General features: G+C 36.2%; 1 protein-coding gene across 2 annotated transcripts in view; it reads right to left on the bottom strand.

The window, feature by feature from the left end:
• RSF1 (remodeling and spacing factor 1) overlaps window positions 1-22,738 on the bottom strand; it is a 170,089-nt gene that overhangs the window by 44,444 nt on the left and 102,907 nt on the right. For both annotated transcript variants that reach the window (XM_032639555.1, XM_032639556.1), the window contains exon 5: window positions 7,800-7,954. In XM_032639555.1, coding sequence (XP_032495446.1) covers window positions 7,800-7,954 — 155 coding nt within the window. The remainder of the gene's footprint in view (window positions 1-7,799; window positions 7,955-22,738) is intronic.

Below are 22,738 nucleotides of genomic sequence, written 5' to 3'. Positions count from 1 at the left end.
TAAAATACTATTAAACATAAACGGATTTTATTTAAATTTTGCCTTTTCCCCCAACCCCCCACCAGATCCTTTCTGTTTAAGGATCCATGTCTCATTTTGTTCTTGTGTTTCCTTAGTCTCTTCCAATCTATGACCATTCCTCATTCTTTCCTTGTCTTTTCTGACCTTGACAGTTATTTTGGAGAATACCTCTCAATTTGGTCTTGTTTGATGTTTTCTCAAGATTAGATTAAGATATACATTTTTGATGAAAATTTCACAAAAGAAATGTTGTGCATTATATCAGAGGCTACATGATGATATACATACCTTGACCATTCAGTTACGGTGGTGTTGGCTGCTCTTTCCACTGGAAAGTTAACCATTTCCCCCTTTGTAACAGGTAAATGTCTTGGAGAGATACTTTGAGATTATGCTAATATCCTGTTTCTCCACAAATTTGCACCCACTAATTTTAGTGTCTGTTAGAGATCTTGCCTGCAACAATTACTACTGCAGTATTTCCCTAATGGTAAATTTGTATTATTCTCATTCCTTCTACACTGCAGGGAAATGTAGTCCCTGCAGTGCAAAAGGAATTAATTGACATTCACCTGCAGGGAAGACCTGTCCCTTCACCTCCATTTATTTATTTATTCAATTAGGTACTTATATAAGTAGGAACTTATAAATATTTCTTTTATTCTAAGATTTAAAATCTATCATCATATAAATTTGTTGCTAAAACAGTTCTGCTCTCACCACTGAGAGCTCCTTCCAGTTGGCACCATGTACTACTGAGTGCCTAAATTATTTTTTGAATATGTCCTTAATTTCTGTCATTCTAAGATATTCTAGGCTTATCCTGTATTTTCCCTGCCCATCTCCTGAATCAATCTTGTCTTTAAGGGGCACTAGTTCCTTTTAATGGAAAACAATATTTTGAAATAAAAATCTAGAAGCTAACGGTGCTTATTGCTACTGGGGTATCATTGTTCTTAGATTCCTCTCATGAACAGAGGTAAGAAATACATGTATGTATATTAAACCGTACAAATGAATATATTTATTTCTATATCACCCACCATTGAGGTTTTGTTAGTCTTTTTGGCTATCTGAAGCTCATTCACTTAGAAGATCCCTATAAAAAGACTCATGGGAAATTAGGTCTTCGATAGCACTTTACCTGCAGCCTCTATGTAAAAGTCAGTTTGGCTAGACATAAAATCTCTGGTTCACATTTTTCCTCCTTAAATATGTTATGGCATTTTCTCCTGGCATAAGTCATTGCTTTCAAATATAGTGATGGCAGTCTTATATTCTTTCCCCTATAAGTTACCTGGTCTTTTTGTCAGGATTGCCAAAGTACTTTCTTCAAAGCCCAATAATTTTACTAGAATATGTCTTGATGTTGGTTGTTCTGGGTTGATTTTCCAAGGTACACAGTGTCTCTTAAATATGTAGTCTCATATCCTTTTTTTATTTTAAGAAGTTTTGTTAAGCATAGTCTTTAGCATTTTTGCCTGTTCCCTTGCTTTGGTTTTCTATTTTACGGGCCTCTGTTGGATTTTCATTACGTATCTTCAAATCCTTATCTCTTTCTCTCGAATCTTTATCTCTTTATTCATTTGTTTTTGTTTTTAACTTTTTAAAAAAACACACACCTTTCCATCTGCTATTTATTAAGGGCACTAATTCTTGTGTTTGTTGACTGAGATGTTATTTATAGATTTTTGAAAAATCATAACTCTACCACCTATTAAGTTTTCATATGTTTAGTAAGAATGTCTTTTGGGTAAGCTTTCATTCTCTGCAGTGATGTTATTCTACTTCTTATTCTCTTTTGTTATTATAATTCTGTGGGATTTGACCTGGATCTTTTTAAATTTTTTAGTTGCTCATTTTTATGGCAAGTAGACAGTTTTTCTAATTTCACAGCTATAGAGCTCTGCATTTTTTATATTAAAAATTAAAGTGATTTATTTTATGAGGTCACCTACCTCTAGCCTTCTCTCATACTTTTATTTGCACCTTCTTTTTTGCTTGTTTCCATTGTCCTTATTGTACTTAATTTAGACCCTATTCCCAGCAGATTGCACAAAGCTCTGTGTGGAGTTTAGTCCTGGAAGGGAGCTTTGGCTGGAGAAGTTTGAGAAGTCATAAGGCCTAGAGTACCCGAGTCCCTTTAAGATCTTAATTTCACATACTGTTTATAGTTTTTTATTTTTGCCATCAATATGTTCCTTTTATAGGGGAATCTGTAGAGAGTCAAAAACCATGCCACTGACATTTTCCAAAAATTATGAATGATAACTTAAATTATCACCTTCTGATTCTAGGCACAACAAACTCGATCAGAAAAGAAAACTTCAACAGTTTCTCTAATCATGAAACGTTTCTTTTTCTTTTCTTCTTCTTCCCTTCTCTCCCTTCCTTCCTTCATAGAGTGGAATGAAGAGCTAGTATAATACTAAAAACTAAATAATGATGGTATTAAATCACAAAAATTGTATGAATATCCTGAACATAGATGCCCTGTATACAAAACTATTCTTTAAAGTTCTATCAGGCGGGGCTTCGCTGGTGGCGCAGTGGTTGAGAGTCTGCCTGCTAATGCAGAGGACACAGGTTTGAGCCCTGGTCTGGGAGGATCCCACATGCCGCGGAGCAACTGGGCCCGTGAGCCACAACTACTGAGCCTGCGCTCTAGAGCCTGTGCTCCGCAACAAGAGAGGCCGCGATAGTGAGAGGCCTGCGCACCGTGACGAAGGGTGGCCCCTGCTTGCCACAAATAGAGAAAGCCCTCGCACAGAAACAAAGACCCAACATAGCAAAAATAAATAAATAAATTTATAAACTCCTACCCCCAACATCTTGAAAAAAAAAAAAGTGTTGTGAATATCATAAACAAATTTATTAAAAAAATAAAATTCTATCAGGCATTTTCAAATTGATAGAATTTTAAAGAATGGTTTTGTATATATAGGGCATCTACATGCAGGATATTCACATAATTTTTGTAACTGAAGGTCATCATTAAGTTTTCAGTACTGTACTAGTAAACTTTGGTTTACTAGTTTGGTTTACAGTAATTTATCCTGTAGCTATTCTCTCCACTCTGTCAATATTACTTCAGGAAGGCAAAGTAAACAATATTAATTATTCTCCTTAAGACTGAATTCAGGGCTTCCCTGGTGGCGCAGTGGTTAAGGATCTGCCTGCCAATGCAGGGGACCCAGGTTCGAGCCCTGGTCCGGGAAGATCCCACATGCTGCAGAGCAACTGAGGCCACGCGCCTAGAGCCCGTGCTCCGTAACAAGACAAGCCACCACAATGAGAAGCCCGTGCACTGCAACAAAGAGTAGCCCCAGCTTGCCACAACTAAAGCAAGCTCACACACAACAAGGAAGACCCAATGCAGCCAAAAATAAATAAATATATTTTTTTAAAAAAAGACTGAATTCAGAAAACCTATTTTGGAATGCAGGCCATAACATCCATTTCTAGATACCAAATGTAGTACAGGAAAGTGCACCAGATTATCCCTTAACTGCTACATTTCCTATTGAACCAATTTCACAAAAAATGAATAAATCAACTCATAAATTGCAATATCAAAAATGTTTCCATTATATCACCAACCAATAAATTGGAGTCTTTGGGAAATATTAATTGATAAGGTAAAGATCCTTCCCTGAATGATATTAAAAGTTTTAATCCCTCCCCCCACCAAAGCTTCTTAGCATCACACCATGACTAGGCCATCTATGTTCCATGGGCTAAGAAAAGCTTTTCTCCTTCTCCTGAGAACTTGACTGTTGGTTAAGTTCTGCTCCTCTTATAAACCAAAAACTGGAATGTCAACTCAATCACTAGGCCACAGAGCTCATGTTATCAATAACATCTTACTGACAAACTAAATCTGGATTGAGAAAAAAAAAAAAAGTAAGGCACTGAGAACAGTGTTAGCACATTGTGATGATATACGTGTCAGCTATTTTATCCACTACAACGTAAGCTTCACAAAAGCAAGGATTTTAGTCTGCCTTATTTACTAAATTCCCATGCCTAAAATCATGTCTGGCACATAGTAGGTGCACAATAAGTATCTGTCGAATAATAAGAATTATTTTGCTGTTAGAATAAGAGAAACAGAAGAGACACTATCTAAGAGAAAGAAAAAAACCAGAGAACTAAATGTCTTGCTCCTCCCCTCCTTTGCTTTTCCAAGAGATGTCCTGCCCTACAGACTTTCTTTTAATTGTACTGAGAGTCAGAACATCAGCATTCACTGAGAAATATTTTCAGAAACAGCTGTATGAAAGCCTTTGTTGTCCAGTTGGCCCTCTGCATCCTCAGATAGAAAATATTCAGAAAAAAAAATCCAGAAAGTCCCAAAAAGCGAAATTTGAATTTGCCATACACAGGCAACTATTCACATAGCATTTACATTGTATTAGGTATTATAAGTAATCTATGGATGATTTAAATTAAGTACACGGGAGCATGTGCATAGGTGGTATGCAAATACTATTCTATTTTATATAAGGGACTTGAGCCTTCTTGGATTTTGGTATCGGCAGAGGTTCTGGGAGCAATCCCCAGAGAGACCAAGGGATGACCATATTTTGTTTTCAAGGTTAGGAGAAGACTGCCTATTTATAACCTTGATACTCAAACTGTGGTCCTCTGACCAGCAGCATCAACTTGGCCTCTGTAAAAATGGTGTATCAGGTAAATCACTAGGTAAACATCATGCATATTAAAATTTGAGAAGTACAGTTCTAGATCACTCTAGTTAAGGGCATAGGCTTTACAAGAATCAGAGTTCAAATCTAGACTCTGACACATTATTATCTATATGACTTGGGCAAGCTTATAACCTTCTAAATTCCTTCATCTGTAAAACTGAAATAATAATAGTAGTACCTCAAAGAGCTGCTAATCCTTTTATTAAGAGGATTAAATAAAAATGCACATGAAGCATTTGGTAGGCTGCAAAAAAGCAGGACAGGCCCAATAAATGTTAGTTGGTGTTATTGTTGAAATTCCCCCCAACATAAGGCCCCCAACAGTGAAATTTTAGAATTAAATACAAGAAAGAGCTTTACTTTATTGATGAAATAGTTTGTTTTTCTTTCTAATTTAAACTATACAACGACCCCCCCCCCTTCAAAATCAGTGTAAAATTTAAGTTCACTTAATAGGAATAATTGCCTCTTAAATTTCTATTGCCTTGACCTCTTTGGTCTTGATTTAAATACATTGGAGAAGAAGCAAACACAGGAATGAATGACCAAATGAATATTAAGTCTAAACTCAGAACTAATCCTTAGGGATGCTACTAAAAAAATCTGGAAAATTCAATAACATTATATAGTAAACTTGAAAATTGCTAAGAAAGTAAATCTTAATGGTTCTCATCACAAGAAAAAGTTTTTTGTAACTTTGTATGGAGACAGATAATTACTAAATTTATTGTGGTGATCATTTCACAAGGCATACAATGTCAAATCATTATGTTGTACCCCTGAAATGAATAATAATGTTATATGTCAATTATACTTCAATTTAAACATCTTAAAATTCAATAGTGGGTTTAGAGTACTTTAAAATTAAGTTTTACTGATGTAGGCTACAAACTGAATTTTAAGATATAGAAAAGAATTTTTCAAATCAGAAATATGGCTTCTGGGCTTCCCTGGTGGCACAGTGGTTGAGAGTCCGCCTGCCGACGCAGAGGACGCGGGTTCGTGCCCCGGTCCGGGAAGATCCCACATGCCGCGGAGCGGCTGGGCCCGTGAGCCATGGCCGCTGAGCCTGCGCGTCCGGAGCCTGTGCTCCGCAACTGGAGAGGCCACAACAGTGAGACGCCCGCGTACCGCAAAAAAAAAAAAAAAAAAAGAAATATGGCTTCTGAGTAAGACCACCAAAGATATTTGAAATCATATAAACGCTGGTCAAAGGAGGACAGTAAACAGGATTTTTGCTAAAAGCAATGCTTAATATGTACGAACATTATAGCCTACATTAAAAGGCATAATTACTTGTTTTTATACAATGCTTGCAGCTAGGGGATGACTTTATGGTTAATTCCCTCAAAGCAGCGAATAAGGTAAAAACATATTGCTTTCAGATTCTAATCAAAACAGTAAAGGAAAACTAACAGTAGAGGAAGAAAGCATAATAAGGAGAGCAAATTCTCTCCCCTGTCATTAAAAGGTATGTTATCAACAAAAAGTATTAACTAAAATGATGTTAGACAAAATTTCAGTTGGTTTCTCTGCTTCTAGAAAAGTTAGGACTTGGTTCTGTCCTTCTGAAGAGGTTACGATTTGATCTGCTCAGTTAAGCATATTAGGAAACTCAATCAGGAAATCAAGTTTAGTAATTATAATTCTTGGAGACTTAAGGATTTGCTAAGGGCAACCCAAAACAAAACAAAGAAAACCAATCCACACCACACATACACAAACAATTAAAGAATTGGCAAAGAACTTGAATAGATATTTTTCCAGAGAAGATATACAAATGGCTAAGTACATGAAAAGGTGTTCAACATCATTATAGTCATTATGAAACGGCAAATCAAAACCACAGATACGGCTTCCCTGGTGATGCAGTGGTTGAGAGTCCGCCTGCCGATGCAGGGGATATGGGTTTGTGCCCCGGTCTGGGAAGATCCCACATGCCGCGGAACGGCTGGGCCCGTAAGCCATGGCCGCTGACCCTGCATGTTCGGAGCCTGTGCTCCGCGAGGAGAGAGGCCACAGCAGTGAGAGGCCCGCGTACCGCAAAAAAAACACCACAGATACCACGTCACATCCATTAGAATGGCTATTATTTTAAAACAAAGAAAAGAAAACAAAGTGACAAGTGATGTGTACCTTGTGAAAAAATTGGAACCCTTATGCATTATTGGTAGGAATGTAAAATGGTGCAGTGGCTGTAGAAAATGGTATGGCAGAGCCTCAAAAAATTAAAAACAGAACTATCATCAGATCCAGTAATTCTACTTCAGGTATATACCCAAAAGAAGTGAAAGCAGATATCTACTTTCATAGCAGCATTATTCTCAACAGAAAAATGGTAGAAGAAACCCAAGCATCCAGTGACAGATGAATACATAAAATGTGGTAGATACACACAATGGAATATTAGCCTTAAAAAGGAAAAATTCTCATACTTGGACAATATGGATGAACACTGAAGACATTAAGTTCAATGAAAATGAGACAGTCACAAATGGACAAATACTACCATGATTTCTCTGAAATAAGGTTCCTAGAGTTAATCAAATTCATAGAGAAAGAAAGTAGAATGATGGATGCCTGGGGCTGAGGGGAGGAGGAAAGGGGAATTAGTGTTTAATGAGTACACAGTTTCAGCTGGGGAAGGTAAGTCTGGAGATGAATGGTGGTGACAATTGCACAACACAAATGAACTTAATGCCATAGAACTGTACACTTAAAAATGGTTAAAATGTTAAAATTTTGTTACGTATATTTTATCACAATAATTTTTAAAAAGTTCACTAATATCTTGTACTCTTAAATTAGTAACAGATATTATGTTTTCATGATATGAACATTTTTTATTTAAATTTTTAAAATGTTCAATATAAAAGACCAAAGTCCTCAATGGTTTTTTGCCGCTGCTTCTTTTTTTTTTTTCCATTAAATAAAAGGAAAATATACCTCCTTTTACAGGAAGGGTTAAAAATTTTCAAATTGAGGGAATTTCAATTTATATAGCTGGGAAGAGGAGTAGAAAAGAGAAGAAATTACAAAACAAAGCAAAACAAAACACACAAAAAAAACCTTGTTTAGGTGTTTCTTCCTCCTTTTTAGTCTCCTCATCCTCTAAGCTGGGACTTTCCCGGGAAGAGTTGTCCTGTTGGCTAGAGTTTTTCAATAGTACAGGATCAATTTGTGCTTTCAGGAGCGCAAGAGTCTCAGCCAACTCGTTTCGATTTCTAAAAAAGTGGAAAAAAAAAAAAAAAGACAGCATAAAAATCCTTCTTGTTTTCTAAGACCTGTGTTGCCAGGGGTTGGGGGGGAGGGTTGGAGAATTGGGAGCCTGGGGTTAGCAGATGCAAACTACTATATAAAAGATGTATAAACAACAAGGTCCTACTGTATAGCACACGGGACTATATTTAATATCCTGTGATAAACCATAATGGAAAAGAATATGAAAAAGAATATGTATAATGGAGTCACCTTGCTGTACAGCAGAAATTAACACAACACTGCAAATCAACTATACTTCAATAAAATTTAAAAAATCTTTCTTCTGTTCTAAAGAGATTTCAGAATATATCTATTAGAAATTAAAATTGAAAAAAGAAAAACATATCAAGAACATCAAAAAACACTAGTACAGGGCTTCCCTGGTGGCACAGTGGTTCAGAGTCCACCTGCCGATGCAGGGGACACGGGTTCGTGCCCCGGTCCGGGAAGATCCCACATGCCGCGGAGCAGCTAGGCCCGTGAGCCATGGCCGCTGAGCCTGTGCGTCCGGAGCCAGTGTTCTGCAACGGGAGAGGCCACAACAGTGAGAGGCCCGCATACCACACAAAAAAAAGAAAACAAAAAAAAACACTAGTACAGCTAACCCTACTTAACCTTAAATTTTAAAATTAAGTATTAGGAATGAATACATATTAAAATAAACTCTTCCCCAAAGAGGAATCTTAAGACTATTCTATTGATTTGAATGGCAATGCAAATCTCTTTGGTTAAAAAGAACAACAGGAACAAAAATTAAACAAAAAGCTAAGTTGGTTAATTTTTTTTAAATACTATGCAATGTCTAGGGAGTACAAAATCAATGGAAAACTTGCTTGAAGAAGAATTTTTTTTAAACTAAATGATTCAAGTTTTTGATTCATATGGGAATAAGAACTCTTTTCCACCTACAGAGAGAATAATATTTGAAACTGCTAAGGAAGTCTACTAACACAGTTCAAAAACCCAAAATTTTAAGTTATGGATGCTGCTTTGTCAATTAGAGTTTACAACTACAGGAAGGGAATTCATTTTGAATAAAAATTACAAGAAAATCCCAAATAAATAAGATACCAATCCACAAATTATCTGTTTTTTCTACCAAATCCGCAGGTGTAGTATGGTCAATTTTAATACAAACAAGAAAACTAATTTAAATATTTTCCTGCTCAGATAAACAGGGTGTAACAGTGAAAATAAAAAGGAAACCCTGGACTAAGAGTTGAGAAACTTAGTTCTAGATCTGCTACTAAGTTAATTAAACAGCACCATGATCTTCCCATCTGTGTCATCAAAGCACTGTGCATGCACCTCTAATTCTATGTAGTTAGTATTAAGATGAAACTACTTGTTTTCTTATCTGTCATGCCACATATGTCCTCTATCCTCTGTTTCCACCTCTGTGCTAGCTGCCTTATGAAGTAGGCTCTAAAAAAATGTTTAATGAATGAATAGAATCCCTGTTCCTAAACTAAATGGCGATGTACCCCTGGACAGGTCATATATCTTCATTAGCCCCGAGTTTCCTTATCTATAAAAGACTAGATTCTCTCAAGTATTATTAAATTGGCTTCCAAAGAAAGTAATAAAATTGCCAGCGATTGACATCTTTCAGAAATTAAAATGACAACCATTTTGTCATTGTGTATGACAATGAACACAGGTTTATACGTATTAAAAATATTGTGCATGGAAATGAATACATGTTTATATATAACTATCACATTAGCATATACAATAAAATGAATAGTTTTAGGATTTTAATTACCTAATAGTAGAAGGTCAGATTAGATGTACTTTCAAGATCATGTCTGGTACTACATCCACTTTACAAAAAAGGAAAATTAAAACCGAGATATGTTAAATAAATTTATTTTTGGCTAAGTTTCTATCTCTCAATTTCAGTAGACCAACCTGATTCTAACCTAAGCCTCTATCCACTTAATGCTATTACTATGATATTTCACTGAGAATTCTATTTGTTATTTTTTGAGGTCATGCTGGGAACTGCATGACCTCAACCCATTTGTTATTTTTTGTGGTCATGCTGGGAACTGAAAAAAATATTGAAGTATTTCACTATACCAATTTTTAAAAGCTGAACATTACAAGAGTGCCAATATTGCTAGAAAATCCATGTCAATTACTTCCACTACTCTAAGCAACAAAAAAATTTAGCAGAAAAATTAATTAAGAACTCCCCTAAAGCCTTTTAACCTGACTACAGTATTAAAATGCAAACCTAAAATAGCCATTATATGAAAACAGAAAACTACCCATCTGGATTTCTCCTGTTTCGATCTTACAGTTATATTTAGTATGCTAAGTAATTTTTTAAAAACCCTAAATTAGAACTAGAGGGTATTTTAATAAATATACATATATTAAAATTATATCCAAATTTCTTACAGGACCTTTTATTTTTAGTACGATTTTTAAAGGTTACTTTCCATTTACAGTTATTACAAAATATTGGCTATACTCCCCATGTTGTACAATACATTCTTGAGTCTATCTTACACCCAACAGTCTGTACCTCCCCCTCCCACTGGTAAACACTAGTTTGTTCTCTATATCTGTGAGTCTGCCTATATTTTGTTTTATTCACTAGTTTGTTGAATTTTTTAGATTCCACATGTTAGTGATATCATAAAGTATTTGTATTTCTCTGTCTGACTTATTTCACTTAGCGTAATGCCCTCCAAGTTCATCCATGTTACTGCAAATGGCAAAATTTCTTTCAAGACTGAGTAGTATTCCATTGTGTGTATATGTGTATGTGTATATAAATATATGTAAACCACAACAGATTCATGTATGTTAACTTTGTTTCCTGCAACTTTTCCAAATTCACTGCTGAACTCCAGTAGTTTTCTGGTAGCGTCTTTAGGATTTTCTATGTACAGCACCATGTCATCTGCAAACAGTGGCAGTTTAAGGCAGTTTCCTCCTTTCCAACTTGTATTTTTTAATTTCTTTTTCTTCTCTGATTGCTGTGGCTAGGAATTCCAAAATTATGTTGAATAAAAGTGGTGAGAGTGGGGATCTTTGTCTTGTTCCCAATCTTAGAGGAAATACTTATAGCTTTTCACCATAGAGTATGATGTTAGCTGTGCGTTTGTCATATACAGCCTTTATGATGTTGAGGTACGTTCCTTCTATGCCCACTTTCTGGAGTGTTTTTATCATAAGTGGACGTTGAATTTTATCAAAAGCTTTCTGCATCTATTGAGATGATTATATGGTTTTCATTCTTCAATTTGTTAATATGGTATACCACGCTGATTTGCAGATATTGAGAAATCCTTGCATCCCTGAGATCAATCCCATTTGATCACAGTGTATGATCCTTTTAACGTTCTGAGTTTTTTTTTTTTTTGGCTGCGCCACATGGCATATGAAATCTTATTAGTTCCCTGACCAGGGATCGAACCTGCACCCCCAGCAGTGTAAGTGTGGAGTCTTAACCACTGGGCCAGAGAAGTCCCCTTTTAATGTATTACTGGATTTGTTTTGCTAGTATTTGGTTGAGGATTTTTGCATCTTTGTTCATCAGTGATATTGGCCTGTAATTTTCTTTTTTTATGATATCTTTGTCTGGTTTTCATATCAGCGTGATGTTGGCCTCATAGAATGAGTGTGGAAGTGTTCCTTCCTCTGCAATGTTTTGGAATAGTTTCAGATGGACAGGTGTTAACACTTCTCTAAAGGTTTGGTAAAATTCATAACTGACTCACTTTGCTGTACAGCAGATATTAACACAACACTGTAAATCAACTATACTCCAATAAAAAAATTAATTAAAACCAAAAAAAAAAAAAGGGGGGGGGAGGATTTGTAGAATTCTCCTGTGAAGCCATCTGGTCCTCTACAGGACCTTTTATTTTTTTAAATAAATTTGTGGGGTTAAAAAAATATATTTATTTATTTGGTTGTGTCGGGTCTTAGTTGCAGCAGTCAGGCTCCTTAGTTGTGGCATGTGGACTCTTAGTTGTGGCATGCATGTGGGATCTAATTCCCAGACCAGGGATTGAACCCGGGCCCCCTGCATTGGGAGCATGGAGTCTTAACCACTGTGCCAGCAGGGAGGTCCCTACAGGACCTTTTAAAATAGACTGTGGATTCTAACAACAGTTCAGTTGTTTTGCCCTCCCTCTCTCCATTGTTTTCTTTTCTTTAAAACATTTCTTCACTGAAGCATATTAAATCAGATATATTCCTCCAAAATGCCATGTTCTCTTATGATCTCAGGTGTTTACATTTCTGTTCTCTTCAGCCCAAAGTGCATTTCAGACTAACTCCAATCATTATTTCAAAGACAAACACAGAATGGATAAATGTGGTATATCCATACAAGGGGGAATATTATTTAGCCATAAAAAGGAATGGAGTACCGATTCTTACTACATAGATGAACCTTGAAAATATTATGCTATCTGAAAGAAGCCAGACACGAAGGCCACATATTGTATGATTCTATGTATATACAGTGTCTAGAAAGGCAACTTAGGGAAACAGCAAGTAGACTGGCAGCTGCCATGGGCTGGGGAAAGGGAAAATGGTGAGTAAATGCTAATGCACAGGGTATGGGGTTTCTTTGTGGGGTGAGGAAAATGCCCTGGAGTTAGATAGTGGTGATAGCTTCACAACTTTGAGAATATACTAAAAATCACTAAATTGTATTTTTTTAAAGTGATGGTGACTTGGACAAGAATGTAGTTATGAAAGGAATGAAGAACATTTAAACACTGGATCCATTTTGCATAGAGAGCTGACTGGATTTGCTGCAAGAATGGACGGGAAGTGAGAGAAAAAGAAAAGTTAATGATGTGCCTCCCAAGTTTTGGATCCAAGTAAACATGGATGTTCTTAACTGTGATGGGAGAAACATATTGAAGTGGAAAGGCTGGAAGCTCAAGTTATGGGCAGATTGACTGATGTTGACTTAATGGATTCTTAACTATCTGTACCTAAAGTTAATCTAGACTTGAGTGAAGTAGAACATATCATCCTAATTGTATAATATATATATATATGATTGGAATATAAAATTATATATTCCTATCAAATAATGTGGAATATGATTTTTCTTAGTCTAAGGGATGTTCAGAGTTAGAATTAGTGGTAGGGATAAACCGTTCAGAAGCAATTGACCTGACAGCCCAATTCAATTAAAAAAAAAAACAAAAACAAAAGGGCTTCCCTGGTGGCGCAGTGGTTGAGAGTCCACCTGCCGATGCAGGGGACACGGGTTCGTGCCCCGGTCCGGGAGGATCCCACATGCCGCAGAGGGGCTGGGCCCGTGAGCCATGTCCGCTGAGCCTGCGTATCCGGAGCCTGTGCTCCGCAACGGGACAGGCCACAACAGCGAGAGGCCGCGTACCACAAAAAAAAAAGACAAAACAAAAACACAGCCAAGCATAGGTATCATCTTCTGCCAAGTATGGGTTAGGAATCTGGTTCCTCCATAGCACACTGGAGTGATCTCCATCACAGATCACATTTATGACACTATATTACCATTTACTATTTCCCTGTATCTCCCACAATATGCAGAGCTTAGGAATGGCATCATGTCTTTGTACCTCCAGAGCACAGGACAGTTAATTATACAGCAAGTCTTTAGCAAACACCTGTAATATATGATTCCAAGGTTTACCAATAATTTTCCATCTTTTTCATGCAAGTCCAAATTACTGAGTAGACAAAAAGGAGGATAACTGTGTATGACAGTATTCCTTAAGGGAGCCAAGAAACTGAAGGAAGGTATTAATGAGTGATATCAAAGAAGTTAACATTAGTGAGCGATCACTATGCTCCAGGAATTACTCCAGAAGCATTACATGAATTAATTCATATAATTCCAATACAATCTGATTAAATAGGTACTATTTTTACCCCCATTTTATAAGGCTAGGAAAGTGAGAACATGCAGAAAGGTACAGTAATTTGCTTATGGTCACAGTTAGTACATACTAAAGGCAGAACTGAATTATAGACAGTCTGCCTTCAGAGACCATCTTTTTAATCACTGTGCTATATTAGCAGCATGTCTTGACAGATTTTCTAATTATGGGTTCATGAAAACTCGGTATACTATTTAGAAATCAGCTCTTTGAAAATGATTGTCAAACCACTGTCAATACTTAAAATATTTTTGAGGTATAATTGACATCCATTGAAATGAACAGACCTTAGGTGTTCAGTTAATCAGTTTTGACACATGCATACATCTGTGTAATCCACACATCTATCAAGATAAGGAATATTACACATCACCCCAGAAAATTCCCCCCTGCCCTGTCCTCCTACTCAATCCCTCTCCTCCACCAAAAGCAAAAATGAATTACAGTTTTGAACACTGTAACCATAGATCAGTTTAGTTAATTCCAGAACTTAAATGGAATAAAACAGTATGTACTTTTTGGCTTCTCACATATGATAATGCCTTTGAGACAAATCCACAGAGTTGCATGCAGTATAGGTCATTTCTTTTTATTGCCTAGTAATAATCCATATATGGGGACCATTATGAACAAAGATGCTATGAACATTATTATACAAGGTTTTTTGTAAACATTTGGTTTCATTTCTCTAAGATAAATACCTAAGAGTGAAATCACTGGGTTATAGGGTAACAGTTTGTTTAACATTCGAACAAATGGCCGAAGTGTAAGTGGTTATACCATTTTACATTCCCACCAGCAAGGTGTTTAAGAGCTCCAGTTGGTCCACATACTTGCTAACATTTGGTACTGTAAGTCATTTTCATTTTAGTCATTCCAGTGGACATAAAATAGTATCTCATTATGGTTTAAATTGGGAATTCTCTGATGAATAATGATATCAAACACTTTTTCATGTGAATATGGGCCATATGTATATATTCTTTACAAAGAAACTGTTCAACAGTCTGCATAAAACTTTATCTTTCTTAGCAGACCTAGTATAAAAGCACTTTCAGCAGTCGCTTTCTGATTTTGAAGAATCACCTAATGAAGTCTGGTCTAAGATGTGCTAAAATTCTCTGATAATTAATAACCAATAACTACCACTTCATGGTATTCATATATTTTGCTCATCTTTTACATTCCTAAAGAAAATTGCTTGACATATCCCCTAGCATAATATCACTTATAGCATGTTATTTCGTCATAGAAAATATTTTTCTGTACTTTATCCTCTTTCATTAAGGACTAAAGTAGTGATGAAATAACTGTAACAAATACTATTTTTTCACAGCAATTATTTTTTGAACATTAGTTGAAATGAGTGGGACACTGGCTAGAGCTCAAACATTTTTGTTTTTGAAACATAATACTTGGTTACGCCATACATAACTGCCGGTTTGATAGGTTAAAATGTTCAAATGTTGGCAATTTCATTGCCAACGTTGGCAATGTCGGTTCAATGAAACTTAACGATTTTTACTATTTTGTAAGTAACTTACTAAATCTAATTGTTCAAACTTAAAATACAATTATATTTCAGTTAACCACTTCCTATCTATCCATCTCATATATATTTATATTATAAATTTTACACACACAGGAATGGAAATTGCAGAAGTTTTAAAACTATGATGTTATAGCATTAAATTTTAAAAAAACTTAAGAATTTTTTTTTTTTTTTTTTTTTTGCAGTACACGGGCCTCTCACTGTTGTGTCCTCTCCCGTTGTGGAGCACAGGCTCCGGACATGCAGTCTCAGCAGCCATGGCTCACAGGCCCAGCCGCTCCGCGGCATGTGGGATCTTCCCGGACCGGGGCACGAACCCGTGTCCCCTGCATCAGCAGGTGGACTCTCAACCACTGTGCCACCAGGGAAGCCCAAGAACTTAATTTTTTAAGAGCAGATTTAGGGTCTAAGCAAAATTGAGAAGGTACAGAGATTTCACATGTATTCCATGCCAATGCACAGCTTCCTCCGTTCTTAAGATTATGTTTATTACAACTGATGAATCTATCCTGACACATAACTACCACCCAGAGTCCATAGTTCACGTTACGGTTACCCTTAGTGTGGTACATTCTACGGGTCTGCACATATATATACCAACACTCATCCATCATTATAATAGTATCAGACAGAGTAGTTTTACTGCCTGAAAATTCTCTGTGCTTCACCGATTCACCCCTCATTCCTCTCTAAACCCTGACAACCACTGTTCTTTTTACTTTCTCCATAGTTTTATGTCTTCCAGAACGTCATATAGTTGAAATCATACAGTTAATTTCAGACTGCCTTCTTTCTTTTATTAATATGATTTAACCTCCGTGTCTGTTCATGGCTTGACAGCTCATTTGTTTTGTTTTAGACAATATACCATCATCTGGATACACCTCAGTTTATCCATTTACCTACTGAAGGATATTCTTAGTTGCTCTCAAGTTTTGCCAAGTTATGAGTAAAGCTGCTACAAACATTCATGTGCAGGTTTTTGTATAGACATAAGTCTTCAACTTCTTTGGGCAAATACCGAGGAAGATGATTGCTGGATCATATGGTAATGTTTAATTTTGTAAGAAGCCAGCAAACTGTCTTCCAAAGTGGCTGTGCCATTTTGCATTCCCATCAGCGATGAATCAAAGTTCCTATTGCTCCATATTCTCACCAGCATTTGGTGTTATCAGTGTTCTTGATTCTGGCCACTGTAATAGGTGTCTAGTAATACCTCACTGTTGTCTTAATTTACATTTCCCTGATGAAATAGGACATGGTGCATCTTTTCCTGTGATGATTTGCCATCTGTCTGATAAGGTCTTTGGCCCATTATAAACCAGGTTGTTTGTTTTCTTACTGTTGGACTTGAAGAGTTTTTTGTATATTTTGAATAACAGTCCTCTATCAGATATGTCTTTTGTAAATTATTGTCTGCCATTCTGTGGCTTATATTTGCATTATGTTGACACTGTCTTTCACAGAGCAGAAATTTTTTAATTTTAATGAAGTCCAGAATATCAATTCTTTCTTTCATGGATTGCACCTTTGGTATTGCATCAAAAAAGTTATCATCAAACCTGAGGTAATCTAGATTGTCTTCTATGTTACCTTCTTGGAGTTTTATAGTTTTGCATTTTACATGTTGGTCTGTGATTCATTTTGAGTTAATTTTTGTAAACGTTGTAAAGCTCTGTGTCTAGATTCAATTTTTTGCATTTGAATGTCCAGTTATGCCAGCACCACTTGTAAAGACTATCTTTTCTCCACTGTATTGCCTTTGCTCCTTTGTCAAATGTAAGTTAACTATATTTATGTGTGTCTATTTCAGTGCTCTTTATTCTGTCCCACTGATCTACTTGTCTATTCTCTTGCCAATACCACACTCTCTTCATTATGATAGTTTTATAGTAAGTCATGGACTCAGGTACTGTCAGTACTTCAACTTTGTTCTTCTACAACACTGTGTATTCTAGGTCTTTTGTCTATAAGTTTTAGAGTCAGTTTGTTGATATCCACAAATAAGTTGCTGGGATTTTGATTGGGATTGCGGTGAAATCTACAGATTAAGTTGGGAAGAGGTAACATCTTGACAATATTAAGTGTTCTTGTCCCTGAACATGTAATAGCTCTCCATTTATTGATTCTTCTTTGATTTCTTTGATTAGAATTTTGTTTTCCTCGTATACACTTTTTCATATTTCGTTAGATTTATACCTAGGTGTTTTAGGGGAGCTAATGTAAAGGTACTATGTTTTTAAATTCAGATTCTACACATTCACTGATGGTATATAAGAAAGTGATTGACATTTGTGTATTAACATTTTATCCTGCAACACTGCTATAATCACGAATTAGTTCCAGGAGATTTTTTGGTCGATTCTTTCAGATTTTCTACATAGAAAATGATGTCATTGGCAAAAAACGATAGTTTTATTTCTCCCTTCTCAATCTGTGTATCTCTTATTTCCTTTTCTTATCTTACTGCATTAATTAGAACTTCCAGTATGATGCTGCAAACGAACGAAGAGAGCAGATACCCTTGCCTTGTTCCTGATCTTAGTGGGAAAAACTTCATTAAATAGATGTTATGTGTAGGTTTTTGTAGCTTTTTTAAAAAATAATTTTAAATTAAATATTCAGCTAACAAATCTATTAGATGCCCCTTAACTTTTGTTGAAAGCCAAGTACTGGAAATCCTCCAATTCTGATTAGGATTTATTCTCTGCCTCCATAGCAAATCAGTTTGTTTGTTTTTTGGGTTTTTTTTGGCCGCGTCACATGGCTCGTGGGATGTTAGTTCCCCATCCAGGGATGGAACCCGGGGCCCCAGCAGTGGAACTGCAGAGTCCTAACCACTGGAACGCCAGGGAATTCCCAATATATATATTTTTTAATCAAGGAAGTTTCCATCTCTTCCTACTTTACTGAGAGTTTTAATCATGAAAGGGTGTTGAATTTTATCAAATGATTTTTATGTATGTATTGACATGATCATGTGATATTTTCTTCTTTAACCTGGTGATGTGTGAAAACTGGTTTTCAAATATTGAACCAGCCTTGTATACCTGGGATAAATCCCACTTGGTCATGGTATATTATACTTTTTATGCATTGTTGGTTTTAATTTGCTAATATTTTTTGAAAATTTTCATCTTTATGTTCATGAGAGATACTAGTCTATAATTTTCTTTTTTTATATCTTTGTCTGGTTTGCGTATTAAGGTAATGCTGGCCTCACATAATTAGTTAGGAATTATTCTCTCTCCTTCTATCATCTGAAAAAGACTGAAGAAAATCGGTATAATTTCTTCCATAAATGTTTGGTAGAATTCACTACTGAACCCATCTGAGCCTGGTGTTCCATTTTAGAAGGTTAATTACTGATCCAATTTCTTTAATAGAGACTTGTGCATATTACCTATTCTTCTGTTGTGAGATTTAGCACATTGTCCTTTTCAATTAATTGGTCCATTTCATCTAGGTTATCAGATCTGTGGGAATCCAGTTATTCACAGCATCAGCATTCCTTTATTATCCTTTTAATGTCCATGGGATATACAGTGATGTCCTCTTTTTCATTTCTTTTTTTTTTTGCGGTACGCGGGCCCCCCACTGCCGCAGCCTCTCCTGTTGCGGAGCACAGGCCCCGGACGCGCAGGCCCAGAGGCCATGGCCCATGGGCCCAGCCACTCCACGGCACGCGGGATCCTCCCGGACCGGGGCACGAACCCACGTCCCCTGCATCGGCAGGCGGACTCCCAACCACTGCGCCACCAGGGAAGCCCTCTCTTCACAAAGCCTTCACAAAAATGAGAGACCTATATGGATTAAAACGGTTTCACTACATTTGTCCAAAATAGTACTAGTATGTCAAGTTAAAGCTAACTGAAATACCGTCGTGTCACAGGACACATTGAGAATCTATCAGAACAATGGTATTTCCCCGGAAAATACACATATTAATTACAACTAAGAGCTACTACTTAAAATATAAAGGATTCCAAAGGTGCATGAAGCTCATCTAGAGATGTCAGAGCTGTACTATTCACTACCATATTCCCCATTGCTCAACACAGAGCCAGTTACACAAGTAGGCATGTGATAGAAATCTATTAGTTTAATGAAATAAAGGAACATCAGTGTGACAATCAGGTGTTTAGAATTTGGCTTTAATTACCTGAAATCAGAGTCAAAAACCCAATGTTTTATTAATGATCCCAATATTACTGCATATTTGGGAAGAGTTGCCTGGCAAATTTGCCCTTTTTTCTTCCTGCTGATAAATATTTCTTTTATAAAGAAACTAAGTTTCAATCTCTGGGAATAGAAGTTGTAAGAAAAGACAATAGTTTAACTGGGAGAAAAGGAACAAATTTTTATCAAGCATGTACTATGGCCCTAGTATGATTTCTCTTATAGTTCTCAGAACAACTTAACAAGGAAGTATTATCATTTTCATTTTAAAGAGGATCAGAGAAATTAAGTAAGCTGCCTACAGATGATAAGCAAAGGAACCCAGATTCAAACAGTTATTAACTATAAAATCAATGCTCTTTCTCTCACATCATGCACTGGGGTATAATCTACTTAAAACAGTGTAAACCAGAAGTTGTTTTAAGCGTGTATGACTGATTAATAATAACCATAATTTTTCTCTGCCATATGTTCTTCATCTACAAAGTAGAAGACAATATGTCTTTAACAACTATGCAAGTTTGATATAGGAATTAGAAGTGGTGGTAAAACATAACGAACAGAACCTCATTTAATGTATGTATTCATAAGGAAAGATGGTGAGTATATTTTATTTCAGGAACATTTTGTTGATCTTAATTTAGTAAATTAACTACATGGAAAACCATATTATAATATGAGGAAAGGATGCTTATAAAACAATCCCCCAACAGCTCATTTAATGTTTATCCTTAGGGCATGCAAGTTGAGCCTCCCTGACCCAAACAACTATTATGAATTTCTACGAATTATCTCTTCGAAACATTAATAAATGACCACTGACAAAAAATTGCTAAATCTCAGCAAAAACAAAGACGAGTTACAGTTAAAGGAGTTTTTCATAAGCCAGTGGATATATATCTATTACTTATCCCTACTGTAGTTATAAATCCCGATATTTTCAAACTTAATATAAATTGTGAGAATTAAAAGAATAAATTCTAAATAATTAATTACCAAAAACAGAAAATTGGACACACAAAGATTCTGAATAACAGTCCCAGTCACTTATCAATTTAAAAGAAAGTTTTATTTTAAAGTTTTACATTAAATGTTTCCGTTCAAATATATTTGTCAATACAAATATAAGAAATCAAGGTTTTTCGAAAAAGATTAGGGGAAACGGTCCAAGATGTTGGACCACCAGAGACCTCCTGGCCCCATGTAATATTAATCAGTGAGAGCTCTCCCAGAGATCTCCATCTCAACACTAAGACTGAGCTCCACCCAACGGCCAGCAGGCTCCAGTGCTAGATGCCCCATGCCGAACAACTAACAAGACAGGAATACAACCCCACACATTAACAGAGAGGCTGCCTAAAGTCATGCTAAGTTCACAGACACCCCAAAATACACCAGCAGATAAGGCTCTTCCCACCAGAGGAACAAGATCCAGCCTCATCTACCAGAACACAGGCACCAGTCCCTGTGCAAGAAAGCCTACACAAGCCACTGAACCAATCTAACCCACTGGGGGCAGACACGAGAAATAAGAGGAACTATGAACCTGCAGCCTGTGATAAGTAGACCCCAAACACAGTAAGTTTAAAAAAATGAGAGGGCAGAGAAAAACATATGCAGCAGATGAAGGAGCAAGGTTTAAAAACCCACCAGACCAAAGAAATGAAGAGAAATAGGCAGTCTACCTGAAAAAGGATTCAGAGTAATGAGTAAAGATGATCCAAAATCTCAGGAAGAGAATGGAGAAAATGCAAGAAACATTTAACAAGGATCTAGAAGAACTAAGAGAAAACAAACAGTGATAAACAACACAATAAATGAAATTACAATACTCTAAAGAAATCAATAGCAGAATAACTGAAGCAGAAGAACAAATAAATGACCTGGAAGACAGAATAGTGAAAATAACTACCGCAGAGCAGAATAAAGAAAAAAGAATGAAAAGAATTGAGGACAGTCTCAGAGACTTCTGGGACAATATTAAATGTACTTACATTCAAATGATAGGGGTCCCAGAAGAAGAAGAGAAAAAGAAAGGGTAAGAGAAAATATTTGAAGAGATTATAGTCAAAAACTAGTCAATCAAGTCCAGGAAGGTCCAGGAAGTGCAGAGTCCCATTCAGGATAAACCCTAGGATAAACATGCCAAGAAACACATTAATCAAACTATCAAAAATTTAAAAAAAAAAAAAAATTTAAAGTAGCAAGGGAAAAGCAACAAAAACCTACAAGGGAATTCCCATAAGGTTAACAGCTGATCTTTCAGCAGAAACTCTGCAAGCCAGAAGGGAGTGGCAGGATATATTTAAAGTGATGAAAGGGAAAAACCTACAACCAAGATTAGTCTACACAGCAAGGATCTCATTCAGATTCAACAGAGAAATTAAAACCTTTAGAGACAAGCAAAACTTAAGAGAATTCAGCACCACCAAACTTTACAACAAATGCTAAAGGAACTTTTCTAGACAGGAAACACAAGAGAAGGAAAAGACCTACAAAAACAAACCCAAAACGATTAAAATGGTAATGGAAACATACATATCGATAATTACCTTAAATGTAAATGGATTAAATGCTCCAACCAAAAGACATACAATGGCTGGATGGATACAAAAACAAGACCCGTATATATGCTATCTACAAGAGACCCATTTCAGACCTAGGGACACATACAGACTGAAAGTGAGGGGATAGAAAAAGATATTCCATGCAAACGGAAATCAAAAGAAAGGTGGAGCAGCTATTCTCATATCAGACAAAATAGACTTTAAAATAAAGACTATTAGAAGAGACAAAGAAGGACACTACATAATGATCAAGGGATCAATCCAAGAAGATAAAACAACTGTAAATATTTATGCACCCAACATAGGAGCACCTCAATACATAAGGCAAATGCTAACAGCCATAAAAGGGGAAATTGACAGTAACACAATCATAGTAGGGGACTTTAACACCCCACTTTCACCAATGGACAGATCATCCAAAATGAAAATAAATAAGGAAACACAAGCTTTAATATCAGTTAAGTCCGTCTTTATCAGTTAAAGACGGACTTAACTGATATTTATAGGACATTCCATCCAAATACAACAGAATACACTACCTTCTCA

Source organism: Phocoena sinus, chromosome 8 (genome assembly GCF_008692025.1).
Source record: "Phocoena sinus isolate mPhoSin1 chromosome 8, mPhoSin1.pri, whole genome shotgun sequence".
NCBI classification, from domain to species: domain Eukaryota; kingdom Metazoa; phylum Chordata; class Mammalia; order Artiodactyla; family Phocoenidae; genus Phocoena; species Phocoena sinus.
Note: the sequence above shows the minus strand (reverse complement) of the source record. Positions and strands in the feature narration are given on the sequence as shown.